This window comes from Lolium rigidum, chromosome 7, assembly GCF_022539505.1.
Source record: "Lolium rigidum isolate FL_2022 chromosome 7, APGP_CSIRO_Lrig_0.1, whole genome shotgun sequence".
Classification (NCBI taxonomy): Eukaryota; Viridiplantae; Streptophyta; class Magnoliopsida; order Poales; family Poaceae; genus Lolium; species Lolium rigidum.
This window is the reverse complement of record NC_061514.1, coordinates 319786617-319802123: the sequence shown is the minus strand read 5'-3', so window position 1 is coordinate 319802123 and position 15507 is coordinate 319786617. Positions and strand designations below refer to the sequence as shown.

The window sequence follows — 15507 nt, the reverse complement described above, 5'->3', positions numbered from 1 at the left end:
TTTCTTTGGTTCAGGGTTGCTCTGTTTCCTTGCAGCAAGCAGAAACTTTTCTTCCTGGAGCCTCTAAATTTCTACCTGGAGCCTCTCAATTTCTTCATCTCGATCCCAAACAGCATCACGCAAATCACGAACTAATTCTTTGTGATGTTCATCCAGCGGATCATCAATCCACGTAAACACTCTACACCCTATTCCACCAGCAATCGACGGATGAAGAACAAAAGAGGATAAATAAGCCATAGTAGAAAAGAAAATTCATAAGACGGCGGGCTCCGGGAAATTCGAGAATGGGGGGAGGGCGTGCTCGAAGACTAACCGAGCGAATTTTGAAGTTCCGGTATCTTCTCCCGGGATTTGGATCACTCCAAGAAATCCATTGCGGCATCTTCTCGCCACGATCCACGGACGTCGGCGGGCTCATAATCGAATGGCCGGCTGCCGATACGGGATGGGCGTGCCCGGCCGCCGGCGGCGACTCGGCGACGCTCACGACCTAGAAGAACCGCCCGAGCAGGTTGGGAACCGTAGATGCGCCGCCATGCGAGCTGTCAGAGGATGAACCCTAGATGCACCTGGTCGGTGGGATTTTGGTCGAGGAGGAGCGGTTCGACCGCACCTGTTTTGAAGAAAATTGATTAGTCTATCATGTGTATATACATGGACAACCCTACTTGTGTCAACAACACTATTGTAGCAAAGCGGTAGGGAGTGGTAGTGAGGCAGCGCCAGGTCGAGGGTTCGAGTCCTCGCAAGCGCAATTTTTTGCCAGTTATTTCCAACCACCGGATGGGCCGTCGGGCCAGCAATTCAACCACCGGATGTGCCGTCGTGCCAGCAATTCAACCACCATATACATTAGGGTAGGCCAGCAGCCTAGTAGAGGACAGCCCAAAAGAGGATGATATCACCAGCAGCCCATTAAAATGGTGGACGCAACAGAGAAAAAAAATTACAAGACGCCTTGGTCCCACAAGTATCAGTTGGTTCTACATGTCAGTTAGTTCAAGCCAGTTGCTTCTAGTGACACGTGTGAGGCGCGTGGGACCCGAGAAGGGACACATAGGCAAAATGGATGACATGGCAGCCAAACACATACCATTGTATTGAGCCAAATGCCAATGACGTTATTGATTTATCGCAATCGGCAGTGGAAAAACGTCGTAGGCCACTTACTTTTGCTAATGACGTTTTGACCTAAATTGCCAATGACGTTTTTGCCCAATAACGTCACGATTTTCTAGGGTTTCGCCCCCCCGGAGTGGCCAAGGACGGTCAAAGCTAGGAACGTCATAAAGTTATGACATTTTGATTTCCAGTCATAAAAAAACGTCATATTATGGCAGATTTCTTGTAGTGGTGAACCCGAGGGTGGTGAAGGTCGGAGAGCTCCACGACCGCCCCCCAAGGAGGGAGACGACATCCACGGACGCCGCGCGGTCAAGCTTTCGCCCGGAGCAATCGAGCCTACACATCCCCACGCAACCGGACAGCAGGAACTCCGCCAGCCCGCACTCCACTGACACACACCTCCTGTGCGGTGATACGTCTCCAACGTATCTATAATTTCTGATGTTCCATGATAGTTTTATAACAATACCTACATGTTTTGTTCACACTTTATATCGTTTTGACGCATTTTCCGGAACTAACCTATTAACAAGATGCCGAAGTGCCAGTTCCTATTTTGTGCTGTTTTTGGTTTCAGAAATCCTACGAAGGAAATATTCTCGGAATTGGACGAAATCAACGCCCAGTATCTTATTTTCCCCGGAAGCTTCCAGAGCACCGAAGAGGGGCCAGAGGGGAGCCAGGGGCCCCACCCCACAAGGCGGCGCGGCCAGGGGGGCCCCCCCCTATGGTGTGGCTCCACCAGGACTCCCCCGAGGCTGCCCTTCCGCCTATATAAAGTCTCCGCGTCGAAAACCCTAAAAAGATAAGCCACGGGACGAGAAAAGTTACGCAGCCGCCGCCATCGCGAAGTCAAGTTCGGGGACGAGAGTCTCTGTTCCGGCACGCCGCCGGGACGGGGAATTTCCCCCGGAAGCCATCTCCATCGACACCACCGCCATCTTCATCGTCGTTGCTGTCTCCCATGATGAGGAGGGAGTAGTTCTCCCTCGAGGCTATAAGGGCTCTACCAGTAGCTATGTGGTTAATCTCTCTCTCGTACTTCAATACAATGATCTCATGAATTGCCTTGCATGACTGAGATCCATATGATGAGCTTTGTAATCTAGATGTAGTTATGCTATTCAAGTGGATTTTCCTTATGTGATCTCCGGAGACTCCTTGTCCCACGTGTGTAAAGGTGACAGTGTGTGCACCGTGTGGGTCTCTTAGGCTATATTTCACGGAATACTTGTTCACTGGGTTATGATTTGAGTTGGATGTCTCTATGAAATTGTGGTGTGTTAGTACCTCCTATGAATGCTCAAAGTGACAGCGTGGGGTGTTTATTAGTACTTGGGAATGCATCTTTAAGGTTTGCTTTTGCATCCCTACATGGTGAATTAGTGTTCGTTATCCAGCCAGAGAGTAATTCAGAGTAGCATAGTCAAGTGCTTATATTTATATTCAATTATGATTGCATTGTTGAGAGTGTCCACTAGTGAAAGTATGATCCCTAGGCCTTGTTTCTAAGCATTGAAACACCGTTTCCAACAAGTTACGCTACATGTTCGCTTGCTGCAATATTTACTTCATATCGCAATTACTTGTTTACTACCATCTATACCACCTGTGTTTTAATATCTCTTCGCCGAACTAGTGCACCTATACATCTGACAAGTGTATTAGGTGTGTTGGGGACACAAGAGACTTCTTGTATCTTAATTGCAGGGTTGCTTGAGAGGACTATCTTTGACCTCTACCTTCCTAAGTTCGATAAACCTTGGGTGATTCACTTAAGGGAAACTTGCTGCTGTTCTACAAACCTCTGCTCTTGGAGGCCCAACACTGTCTACAAGAATAGAAGTACCCGTAGACATCATGCGGCGACAGCACCACCTCCGCACCGGAGCCACCGCCGAGGTCCCGAGGCAACCGCTTCGCTGCGCAGAACCACCGAAGATCCGCGCTGCCCAAGCCCTCCGGAACTCCATCGAGGCCAGAAACGGGCCAGCACAGCGCTCCCGGACCATCCCCGCACCCCACGACGGGCAGGGACCGCGCGCGCCGCCGCCCGACCATCCACGCGGCCCGAGCGCCGCCGCATCCGCCGGGCCGCCGCCACGGCCCGCCTCCCCATCGGATCCGGGCGCGAAGGCCCCAGAACCGCCACCATCCCGGAGCCGCTGCTTCGGCGTCCTTGCACCCGGCCCATCGCCGCTGCTCCACGCCTCTCGTCGCCCATCGCCCGTTGCCCGCAGCCCGCAGCCGACGGGCCTTTCCCCCACTTCGTCGCCGCGCTCGCGCGCCAAGGAGAGCTCCCGCGCGGGGAGGAGAATGGTGCCCCGCGGCCACCTTCCTTGGGACGCGCACGGCTTCGCCGGCGGCCCCTCCGGCGACGGCGAAGAGGGGGAAGATGGTGGGGGGCCGCAAGAGGCGGCGGCGGTTAGGGTTCCCCCCGTGTCGCCAGAGGAGGGCGACGTGGGGGTGGGAGACAACCGAACTACGTCGCGACCATGAGCTCATTGTTTTCGAGTTTATCATATTCATGTACAACATCACGGTCACGCGCACATGGTGACAAAATATTCGGACAGTGCAAGGCCACAATGGAACTCAACACATCGAAACGTGTACTATCCAGGATTTTCGTTGAATGTTTCTATGTTGTATTTTACTGTTATTTCTCACGTGAATATTTCTATTTCAGCCTACCTTCGAAGAATATTTGTATTTTCTTGTGGTGTTACAAACAACATTTATCGGCATTTATCTTGTGGTGTATTTCCAGAGTCAATGATCGCGCGGCTGCTGAACGTGGTGGTCCTGGACGTGCGCTCCAACCAGCTCAAGTCACTACCCAACTCCATTGGCTGCCTCTCCAAGCTCCGCATCCTCAACGTCTCCGGCAACCTCCTCGAGTCCCTGCCGTCCACCATCGAGGAATGCCGGTAAGCATGCCATCACAGTTCTCACAAACCCACTCACCATTTCGCCAGCAACACCCGTGAAGAATTTTTTGACTAACCTGTGCGACCCTGGCATATGTGTGCAGTGCGCTGGAGGAGCTGAACGCCAACTTCAACCAGCTGACGGGGCTGCCAGACACGCTGGGCTTCGAGCTCCACAACATCCGCAAGCTCTCTGTCAACTCCAACAAGCTCGCCAGCCTCCCCTTCTCCACCAACCACATGACATCGCTGCGGGCCCTTGACGCCCGCCTCAACTGCCTCCGCTCACTCCCGGATGGCCTCGAGAACCTTGTTAACCTCGAGGTGCTCAACATCAGCCAGAACTTCCACTTCCTGCGGGAGCTTCCATACGGCTTGGGCCTCCTCATCTCGCTCTGGGAGCTCGACATTAGCTACAACTCCATCTCCGTGCTCCCTGACTCCATGGGTTGCCTCGCCAAGCTCAACAAGTTCAGCGCCGTAGGGAAACCCGCTTGTATGCCCACCCATGGATGTCGTTGAGCAGAGCCTCGATGCCATGCGAACCTACCTCAGCTCCAGGATGAACGGCACCGGCGTTAACGCCAAGAAGAAGAAGGGCTGGCTGCCCAGGCAGCTGCTCAAGTATAACACCTTCTCCGACAGGATGAGTATGACGCCTGGTCGCAAGGGTGTTATGACACCTGGTCGCAAGAGCGTTATGACGCCTGGTCGAAAGAGTGTCCACGACAACTCGGAGGGATTCTTGATGTCAGATTACCATTCGCTCAACGGCGTCGGGTCGCCGGGGTTCCTCTCTATGCTGTCACCGCGGCGGCTCTTCTCGCCTCGGAGGAATTCGCCCAAGCATCATTAAGTGTGACCCACGTTTGTTTTTTGTTTGGTCCTTGAAGTATTCAGATAAAATGATTGTAGCTTCTGCTGTTTCTGCAGATGTGTACATATGTCTGTTTCTGCAGGTGTGTACATATGTGAAGAGGTGTATATACAGTAATGTATTGTAGAACGACAGGGCATTGCTGCACACAAAAACTAAAAAAGGGTGCTTTATTTTCCTACTGTATTTTTCTTCATTCACTACTAATGCTTTTGCAGTGAAGTGTACTTTGAGCAAAAAAAAAATTAATCCTCTAGTTGTTGACTGAACATAAAGTTTGAGAGTTTGGAGTATTTACTGCCCACTTTGGTAAACCAGAACTTGAATATTTAAGATGGCAATAGCACAATCCAATGTCTCTGCTGACTTACACGACGAAAAATGACATTTGCTGTTATCTATCCATGCAAAGGATTCTGAAACACAATTAGTTAAAAGATCTCTGAATTTATGTGTTCATTTCGTCAACTTTGAGCAATCAACAATTAACATAGTAGAGAAAGTTACCTCCATGGTGTCTCCTCAAAGAAAACAAAAGGCCCTCATTGCTGGCTAAAATAGACCCGAATCATCCAGGACTGAAGATGTAAATTCTGACTGAACACTCTATCCAACTGAGTATATTAATTGCTGAAGCAGTAGATCCAAGACTGAAATTGTCCAACTCTGTATTATTTGCCAAGCAGGTATCAACATTACATGGCCACAAAATGTGCGATTCCAATGCTACTACCACGACACCAAAACTAGCAGCGAGAACAAAGCTGGGCAGTATCCCAAGTTTGATGATCCTCACAGATAGCACAAGAAACAGGATTGGAAATACTCTTGAGTCATTTGCACAGCTTTAGCTTCCTGAAGAATGAAGCCACCTGCGACTTTGGGCAGGGTGCTGTCGCAATGCAAGTCGGGATGTTTTCAGGCTGCTCTATCCACAGCTTGTGCCTCACACCAGCTGCTTCCAGTTTCTCGGCCAGGTTCTTCAGCTGTGTCTCCCCTTTCACCTCCAATGTTACCTGTTTACAAAAGGTTTTCCAGATCAAAACAAGGATTTAAAAAAAAAAAATCTGAAACTAACCTCATCAGTGCGTACTAAGAAAGTATTGAATTCAGGGGAAAACTGCTGACATTTGAACTTTTTTACACAATCCCTCCGTGAAGGGTCTATCAAAGCACCGGTACAAAATAGTTTCATTTTGTGTTTCTGAAATTGTTCCGTGAACTGGACAGACTAGGACCATCTTATGATATCACAAGCATCTTCTCTGCTGGAGAAGTTACTACCGCCAATCAGAAATTTTGCAACTTTCAAGACGTCGTAGAACCATCTCGTTGATCAAGGCATTAATGCCTTTGTAGTTCCTACCAGGAGGCAGCTCCAAGCTGAATGGCATCGTGAGCTAATCAGGCAGCTCACCTATGTGGGGAAAACGATATGCAAACGCGAGGAAACGCGCGATGCACTTGACATTTTCTAGAGGCGCAAGAAAAAATGCTGAAGATAGCAGAAAAGCTTAAGGACGCACAAAGTTGGAGTGAGGCAAAACGTCGAACATGCCTTGTGCATGCGGTCGAGGTTGTCGGGCGCGCAGTAGGCGGCGGTGTCCGGGTGGTCGCGGTGCGCCCAGACGGCGGCCACGGAGGCGTGGCACCCCTGCGCCACTACGCTGCCCATCGGCCAGGCGTCCGCCAGGTCGCGCCGCAGCACCACGTACTGGACCACCACGTCCTCGGCCTCCTTCCTCGCTTCCTCGCCGACGGCCGGGGAGGGGGACGTCGCTGCCTCCGGCGTGGAGGCGGCCGCAGCGCTCATGCTGGCTCGCGGCGGGACTCGGAGGATGGGGATCCTAGCGAGGCCTGGGAGGAGAGAGGCGGCGCTCGGGAGCGTGCTTGCAATCGGGGACGGCAAGCCAAGGGGAAGGAGAGACAGCATCGCGGCCAGTTTACCGCTTGGGATTAGTTTTGCTAGGAGATCTTTTTTTTTTCTTTCTTTCTTCTACACCATCCGATCCATAATAAGTGTGTTATATTTTTCTTACAATCAATACCATCCGAGTATATTTTTAGTAATATATAGTACATGGTATAGATACACCAGCTATTTTCAATGATTACGCATACAGGCCGCCCGCGTCGAGTGAAATCCACGACCGCCGCGGCGAGTCGGTAGCTAGGCTAGTAGTAGGTAGCATTAATAAAAATGTAATACTATGTCTAATTTTAATGAAAAATGAAGTTATCTCCCTATGACACGCGGGCCAGGGGAGGATAAGGGGAGGACGCGAGCGGCCAGCGCTCGACATCCACGGCCACGCAAACGAGTCCCAGATTTGGGCCGTATTTGGGTCATCCCGGACGCCGCGGCCATCCGTTTTAGGGATGGGTCCGCGCGGGGGCCGCGTTTTTATCCGGTTTAACCCATCCGGACGCTCGGGCGCGGGATGGGTACCGGCGGTGGAGATGGCCTTAAGTCACAATCCAAACTCCTAAACCGTCCAATATTTCATATTTGGATCTAGCTCTTCGACGACCAACCTGTGGTTGGGTGGTTAGGAGGGCAGTGACACCCCCAACCCACGAGAGTTCAAACCCCATGTTTGACACTTTGGTGTCTCATCAAATACTGAATATTTTTCAGTGGGAGGCGACGTTCCTATCGACACCGAGGCGCTTGTGGTGACTTCGTCAATCTCAAGATCTGTCGGATGGAGTTTCTTTGACGCAGTCTCTCGGAGGTAGTCATAGGGGTAGGGTGTACGTGCGTGCGTTTATAGGGACGAGTTTATGTGCGTATATGTGAGCGCCCACGTCTGTACTGTGTTTTGCAACAAAAAAAGTCATAACTCTTCCACACATAATATTATATATGTACGTGACATTTTCTCCACGGTATGTCACAAGCATGCAGAGAAACGTCGTGCATTTTAAACACATGAAAATTAACTCATATATGCAACATAGAAACAAACATTTGCAGAAAAACTCAATACAACCAAATATTAATGCAAGTATGCAACATTTGTACCAAACATCCAGACACATCGACCATAATGTTGTGTGTTTGCATCAATAAAAAACAATCCTGCAAATAAAAGAGAACACCGTCCACAACATTTGAAATTTCCAAAATTAATAACCTCCGCGAACAAAATGGTGGCACTAACCTCGCTGCCATAGGCTTGTAGGCGATGAATCCCGCTTGCCGAAGCCTTACCAACTCGAGATCAGACCATCCCAGACCCATAATCTTCACTCAGCTCATATACATGGTGCTTAGTAAGAGAGAAGAGTGCATGAGGCAATCGGAGTTGCTTGGTAGGAGGATGCGGAGCTCGTAAGGGGGTGGGGTGCTTGAGGGGAAGCCCTACCAGGCGAATAATTGCTAAATATTTAAATCTACCGAATAGTTTCTAAACAACTAAATCAGTGAATAAATTTACATCATTTTCCCTTTTGCTTGCATAATATATTGCCGCCGCTTGGCAGAGTCAGCACAAACTAGGAGCAAAGGCATTTCATGAGCCTAGAAGCAGTAAGCAAGACTCAAGAAAGTTTTCTCTTTTCTTCCTCTTCCTCCTTTCCGAGTCCATACTTATGGGCTCCACGCCGTCACCTGTAGATGCCGCCAACGCCTCAGTACCCGGTCCTGCCCCTGCGCCCCCACCCCCGCCTCTGCCTCCACCCTTTCACCTTCTTCCTCACCCACGGGACATAGTGTGGCGGTCTCTTTTACTCCTTCCAATTTGACGTATGAGCTAGGTTGTTTTTGGCCAACGAGCGAGCAATTCTCTTACACTATGTTTGGATGCTATTAATTAGGCCAACAATTTTATCTTTTGGATGCACATGGAATAAGAATCTGAAAACCGAGGCAAATTCCAACCCGCACCGACCAACATTTTTTCTTCGTTGGCCAATTCGGAGGGTCAGACCTCCGTATCTAACTGGAATTGGCGACTAACACTCCGGAAGCGGCACGAGAGCTTCTTTCTCCCCGAGCAAAAAGGAGGAAAACTGGTGAGCGATGGTTCCTCGATGAGTAAGTCAGTGGGGCAACCAAAAACGGTGACCCATCCGTTTTAGTGCATTTGGATCGGCCCGCGGATAAAATGTGGCTCGCTGTCCGACCTTCTAGGCTAGCGCGCACAGCAGCGAGACCCATTCAATCCAGGTTGGCCTTTTGGCGCGCTTACCCAAGACAAACAAATTTGAATAAGTTTAAAAAATACATAATAATTCGATAAAGATTTCGTTCATCCAAACATAATTTACATAGAAAAAAGCTAAATCCTAGTTTCCAGTGCCGCCATCTTCTTCCTCATCAGAGACGAGATCGGCGAACAACGAAGGCGCCCTCATCTGCTGCACCCAAGCAGTGACCTACGGCGGCATGTACTATGGCAGTTGCGTGTACTGTGGCAGAGTGACCAGCGGTGCATATGCGGAGGAGGTGGCACCATCTAGCCGTCCCACGTGGCCTGTGGTGGCGCGTGCGACGACAACAGTGATGGCGGTGGCAGAGTTTCGAGAGGTGCCTGGACTGGACTGCTCCAAGGCGGCGGTCGTGGCCGCATCTTCCTCGTAGTCATCGGGACGATCGCCTCGAGCTTGACAGTGGCGGGAGGTGCGACGCCCTAGGATCATTGGTGGCGCCAGGGGTATGGCCCTGTATTCCCGTGAATACCAATAGAAATCGGACATTTTTTTTTTGTATTAGTTTGGCCCATAGCCCAACACAGGTCAGCCCATCAGGCAACACAAGTCGCTCGCTCCGTCCGGCGACCGACCGCGACCGAGCAGGCGAACCCTAGGCGGCGGGCGGAGGCGGCTCGGCTGGGCAGCGGCAGCGGGCCACCGGCCGGCGTCCGGCGATTCACCGGCGAAGGCAAGGGCGAGCGGACCGGCTCCACCTCTCCAGCCTCCAGGACTCCAACTCGCCCACGCCCAGCCCAGGTACATCTCCGCACCGCACGGATCCTCTTTGCCCTCTTTCCATTTCATTTTAGTTGATTTGCCTATAAAATTCGCAGTTAGCAGTACCAAATTAGCATTGTAGATATATAAAGTAGCAGCAACGGAATGAGTAGCAGATATAAAATCTTAGGATCTATCAGTACTAGATGCAAATGCAACCATATAAGTTACTACTTTTTTCTGTAATAATGTAGTTGAAGAAAAAGAGTGTCGCTGGGCCTGCTGGAAGCAGCATCTATATAGGCTTATATAGGCTTTAGTATTATGTATTGTACTGAAATAATTGTTCTACTCTTACTGAATTTATTGTCCTACTGAAAATATAGCCTATATAGGCTTTTGTTTGTGTTTTTTCTACGCTTTGTGAAAATTATAGACGTTTGTTCCTGTTCTTCTTTGCTTTGAGATTTTTTTTTGGCTGGCAGGAATACCCACCACCATTTTCCTGGAGCCGCCGTTGCCTAGGATCGTCGTAGTCATCGGGGATGAGCGCCTCGAGCTTGTCATAGTCATTGGGGAATTGAGCTTCCGAATTGAATTGGAATGGAATACCAAAACCAAGATGGAATTAGAATTGGTGGCCATTCCCTTTCCATCTTGGTTTTGGTATTCCATTCCAATTCAATTCGGAAGCTCAATTTTATGCATCCAAACACAACGTTAGCTAAATCAATCCCGCTAGGGAGGGGGCCTTCACGAATTTCACCATCTGGATTCTTCTATGGTACCAGGAGGTAGTCAGGAGAAAGGAAGATGGTGTTCGGACAGGTGGTGATCGGGCCACCAGGCTGCGGCAAGACCACCTACTGCAACGGCATGTCCCAGTTCCTCTCCCTCATCGGAAGGTGATTATCGCCACCTTGCTCTGACGTAGTAGGTACTATATCACTAGAAGCTGCTTTCCTTACTTCAAGTGCTAGTGCTTCTTGTGTTCCAATGCTTGGCCTTGTGTTTTGTTCAGTTTAGTGTAGTACTATATGCTGTAAGGGTTTGTTCTCATGTTTGGGAGAATGAGGTGAGCTGTATAGTTTTACTTGCATGACAGTGCTCCCAGTCCCGGTGTTACCTGTTCTGGTGCTCTCAGAGCTTTTCTTCTTGCAATTTTACTAATTAAAAAGGTTCTCTGCTTGTTTGTTGGTTGCAGGAAAGTTTCAGTTATCAATCTCGACCCTGCGAACGATGCATTGCCGTATCCTTTGCTACTCGAGCCTTGAAATGATATTTGTTTTTCTCTTGTTCTGTTACCATATGTTGCCATGGTGCTCTGCAGTTAGACTCATGATGTGACCTTGACAGTGGTACCCAGATATGAATGTGCCATCAACATTGAGGACCTCATAAAACTTAGCGATGTCATGTCTGAGCATTCGCTTGGTCCTAATGGAGGTTTACCCATTGTTCAAGAATCAAGCTTGCTGGTTTTGTTTCTATGCTTCCTTATGTTGTGCTCTTGATATCTTTGTCAGGGCTTGTGTATTGTATGGATTACTTGGAGAAGAATATTGACTGGCTTGAAGAAAAGTTGAAACCTCTTATTGAAGGTGAGTGTGGACTGCCTTTCTCTAATACAATCCTTCGGCTGTAAGACCGACCCTTATTGAAGATATTTTAGATTAGCCATGTCCACTGGATACCAAAACAGGATATACCCAGTTCGATCCTTAACTAAATTACTAAACTACCATATCTATTTTGACATTGAAGTGCTCGGAAGCAGTAGGGGAGCCAGGAGTACAAAGTTGTGATGTCAATTCAAAGTTGTGATGTTAAATATATGTATTTATATTTTTCCACATGAATTTTAGCCTATATATATGAAGTTTTTGCCAAAATGTTGTGTAGTCAATTGACTACACACTTACACAGCAGCCCCATGGTTCCGCCACTGCGTGAAAGTAGACTGAAGTGAAGAATCTTTACAGAAAATTACGGAACCATCGTTGTGCATTTTTTGATAGATAAACTACTAAGTGGACATCACCTCCTGAGCTGCTTTTTAAATTGTCAACTCACCTTGCTGTTACCTTGGAGGGAACCTTCTTTCTTATTCCAACTTAGAAATGTGAATCATCTGGGGCCCAAATTGTATTATTTGACTTTTTATTGAGCTATTCTTTGAAACATTAAAATGATAGTTGAGGACTATCGAGCAGCTACACATCAATACTGTGCAGCTTGTATTATTTTCCTTTATGACTAGCTGAAGGTTCGTGGTTACTGCAGATCACTATCTGCTATTTGATTTCCCGGGGCAAGTGGAACTTTTCTCCCTTCACACGAATGCAAGGAACATCATCAATAAACTCATCAAAAAGCTAAATTTGCGGGTACGTTTGTTTTTCAATTTTATTCATAGTACTTATTGTGCTAATTAATTGCATTACTCACTCTTTCTTGGTATTATATTATGCAGCTTACTGTTGTGCACCTTGTTGATGCCCATTTATGTTGTGATCCTGGGAAGTATGTGAGTGCTTTGCTGCTTTCACTATCAACAATGTTACACTTGGAGCTATCGCACATCAATGTTTTGTCAAAGATTGACCTCATTGAGAACTATGGAAATTTAGGTATTGTGCTTGTCTGCGGCTAATTTTAATTGATTAAACGTTTCTACCGTAGTTGGTACTTATTTTCTTATTCTCAGCGTTCAACCTTGACTTCTACACTGATGTGCAAGACCTGTCCTATTTGCAACACCATCTTGATCAAGATCCTCTTTCTGCTAAGTACAGGTAATTTGACAGCAACCACCTAATTTCAATACCTCAGCAAGGCGTGCATGCAATCTGTGCTGTGCCTATTGAAAGCCACAACCAGTCCGGGCTTGATAATGTTCATTTAACAGTTACTGATTTAGTTGGTATGTCCAATTCACTTAAAGGAAATACAAACACAGTGCTTACCATGGTTTGCGAGTCGACGAGTCGACCGGTCGTACTGGGCCAGCGACTCGTAGACTAGTCTAGACTAGTCTCGACTCAGCAAGACTCATGTTTAATAAAAATATATAATTTAGGATAAAATCGTAGAATATAAGGCTGGGGACAAGGGAAAAACCTGGGCAATTCCTTCCAATGGCCAAGGCCTTCCTCTTGTCCATGAACCAGCAGCCTACAGGTTGGGGACAGGGGAGTGGGGGAAAACCTGGGCAATTCCTTCCAATGGCCGGCAGGTTCTTGCAGAGGCGGCGGCCAAGGGAGAGAACACCAAGATGTGTTTTGGCTTTTGGGGTTGAGCGAGGGAAACTGTCTCTCGATCTTGGTTTCATGGGGAAACACTGGGGAAAATGAGAATGGGAGGAAAGAATGGAAAAAATTATAACATGTGGGGTCATTTTTTAAGTCGACAGACTCACAAACCTAGACTAGTCGAGACTAGTCAAGACTAGTCGATCGACTCGATCGACTCATCAAATGAGTCGAGTCGACAGGCCGAGTCGACCTTGCAAATGCGACTCGTAGACTAGTCGTCGACTAGTCTCGACTAGTCTTTCGACTAGCAATCCATGGTGCTTACTACAATTATGTTCCCATTTTGATTGAAAAATATTCTTAAGCTACAATTAATGTACTTGCACGAAATTGTATAGCTCTCCCTGTTCAGATAAGATAGTGATCTAATGTAGTAATGTGCTTAGACAGTTGTACTCAGAAGTGCTAGATGACCTCATGCATCGTCAGTAAATTACAGATGCTGTATCAAATATTCAAATGTCATGAGGCCTTAAATGTGGTAACCTTTATATCATTCACGACAAAACCTGTATTGTTGGTGATCTTATTATACTTACATTGTGTTAACCATGACTTGCTCTTTTTATACTTTGGGTTATTTATAACATTGTTTTTAATTTGCTGACAGGAAACTTACGAAAGAGCTATGTGATGTGATTGATGATTTTAGCTTAGTCAATTTTACAACTTTGGACATCCAGGTTTGTATTGGAAAGACGTGATTATTCCAACTCAGTTCCATGTTGTCTTGATTCTTACAACTTTTGCCTCCAGGACAAGGAAAGTGTGGGTAATCTTGTGAAGTTGATTGACAAGAGCAATGGCTATATATTTTCAACTATAGACAGCAGTGCCGTTGAGTTTAGCAAAATTGCAGCTGCACCTCTTGACTGGGATTACTACAGATATCCTTTACTGTGTCTTCTACCAATTTATTCATTACTTATATGATACCTTTAATGTTGGAGAACTGCACTGTTTAAATCACCTGTCTGGCATGTATAGGCATTAATTGCAGCCCTTGTCGTTTTACATTCCATGAAGGTGTGGCTAGTTAACTTTTACATGTTATATGGCTTACTTCTACCTCCATTCCAGTGAATAAGGCTTGCAGATTTGTCTTTGACCAAGAATTAATCCTTGTATATAAGAAATATTTGATATAGCATTGGTATCATTAGGAAGTATTTTTCAATACGAATCTAGCAATATCAATTATTTACTATATAAGCAAGATATTGTTGCTTAATTCATTCGGTCAAAGTTCGTCTTGGAATGTGTGCGTGCCTTATTCATAGGAACGGAGGGAGTAGATTGCAATGCAGAGAATTTAATATTCTAGCTCAATATATAGGTGTGGTACTGCTAGAGTATACACTGTGTGACCTTCTATTTTTATTGGCCATGAAATGCTCATCCCAAGTACTTGCACGGTAATTTTCCTTAACATGTGGTTACAACAGCAGCAGTGCAGGAGAAGTACATGAAAGACGACGAGGTCGTGGAGAAAACAAGCAGGATGCAATGAGGTCGATGCTCGCTGATGCCAGCTGCTAATTAAACATGTCACTGTGGCGTATACAGATGGCTCGTGTTTACTATGACAATGTGGATTGCTTACACCCAGTTGTAGGTGTTATTTGGAGTTTTTTTGCTAGTCTCTGTATGTGTAGAGTTCTGCCATCATCTGTGAGGTGAAGATGGTATGCCGTGAAACTATATGTGAATGAGTACTTGTTTCTCCTAACTTGCTGATCTCTACTCTCTAGTATGTAGGGCTAGTAAAAACTTCCAGTTCAGCAGTACCTGTACCTTCGTCATGTAGCTGCACAGACCAAATATAACTCGGTCGTGTGTTGTATGTTCCACAGCTCCAGCATAGCTTCCTTGTTAGTACAGCTCCAGCATAGCTTCCTTGTTAGTAGGTGCATATGAACCTATTAGGTGCCTCGGGGATTTGGCTCACGCGTGTATGAACCTATTATGAAAAATGCATAAACAACAAAATTTTAAAATGTTAAAAAATCTGAAATAAAATTTCACTGTACATATGGACATACTATGTTTGCACATAAGTATTTGGTGAAAAGATAACATTTTATTCTGTTTGTGTAAAAGAGACAAAATAAAATATCACATGATAGGCATGATAAAGCATCAAAATTTGTCTTTTTACACTGGACACAAAAAATATTTATTTTTCGAAATTTTATGTACGAATATAGAATGTCTAGATGTAAATGCAAAATTTTATGTCAGTTTTTTTTTAAAATTTACCATAGGTTTTTTTTTTTTTTTGAACGAGTGAACCAGCTTTATTTATCAGTTATAAGGATTACATCAGAACGCAACAAAGGTAATA

At 46.7% G+C, this 15507-nt stretch overlaps 2 protein-coding genes and 1 pseudogene across 4 annotated transcripts; 2 read left to right on the top strand and 1 right to left on the bottom strand.

Annotated features, from left to right (window-relative positions):
* The first annotated feature begins 1072 nt into the window (after positions 1–1072).
* Positions 1073–4914, top strand: LOC124673254 (annotated as a pseudogene).
* Positions 4915–5445: 531 nt separating this feature from the next.
* Positions 5446–6896, bottom strand: LOC124678587 (putative peptidyl-tRNA hydrolase PTRHD1). The gene is made up of 2 exons (XM_047214458.1): positions 6494–6896; positions 5446–5951 (listed from the first exon to the last, which is right to left on the bottom strand). The coding sequence occupies exons 1-2, from the start codon at positions 6866–6868 to the stop codon at positions 5769–5771; spliced, it is 558 nt and encodes a 185-aa protein (XP_047070414.1). The 5' UTR covers positions 6869–6896; the 3' UTR covers positions 5446–5768.
* A 2905-nt stretch (positions 6897–9801) lies between these two features.
* On the top strand, positions 9802–15024 carry LOC124676568 (GPN-loop GTPase QQT1-like). Of its 3 annotated transcripts, XM_047212612.1 has the most exons (12): positions 9802–9888; positions 10335–10422; positions 10577–10754; positions 11054–11098; positions 11216–11295; positions 11376–11450; positions 12133–12236; positions 12323–12479; positions 12557–12644; positions 13774–13846; positions 13920–14050; positions 14604–15024. In XM_047212612.1, exons 3-12 carry the CDS (start codon positions 10663–10665, stop codon positions 14671–14673), a joined length of 915 nt encoding a protein of 304 aa, XP_047068568.1. In that variant the 5' UTR covers positions 9802–9888; positions 10335–10422; positions 10577–10662; the 3' UTR covers positions 14674–15024. The 3 variants fall into 3 exon arrangements, with proteins under 3 accessions (XP_047068568.1, XP_047068569.1, XP_047068567.1); XM_047212613.1 differs by lacking the exon at positions 10335–10422 and having other exon boundaries at positions 10641–10754; XM_047212611.1 differs by lacking the exons at positions 9802–9888; positions 10335–10422 and having other exon boundaries at positions 10548–10754.
* Positions 15025–15507: the final 483 nt, after the last annotated feature.

Bases quoted from the DNA above. Each gene is read 5' to 3' on its own strand.
- LOC124676568 (XM_047212613.1), top strand. From the start codon at position 10,663: ATGGTGTTCGGACAGGTGGTGATCGGGCCACCAGGCTGCGGCAAGACC. The intron at 11,099-11,215 runs GTATCCTTTGCT...AGTGGTACCCAG, and splicing joins CCTGCGAACGATGCATTGCC to ATATGAATGTGCCATCAACA. The intron at 11,451-12,132 runs GTGAGTGTGGAC...TGGTTACTGCAG, and splicing joins GTTGAAACCTCTTATTGAAG to ATCACTATCTGCTATTTGAT.
- LOC124678587 (XM_047214458.1), bottom strand. From the start codon at position 6,868: ATGCTGTCTCTCCTTCCCCTTGGCTTGCCGTCCCCGATTGCAAGCACG. The intron at 5,952-6,493 runs GCATGTTCGACG...TTTTGTAAACAG, and splicing joins ACCTCGACCGCATGCACAAG to GTAACATTGGAGGTGAAAGG.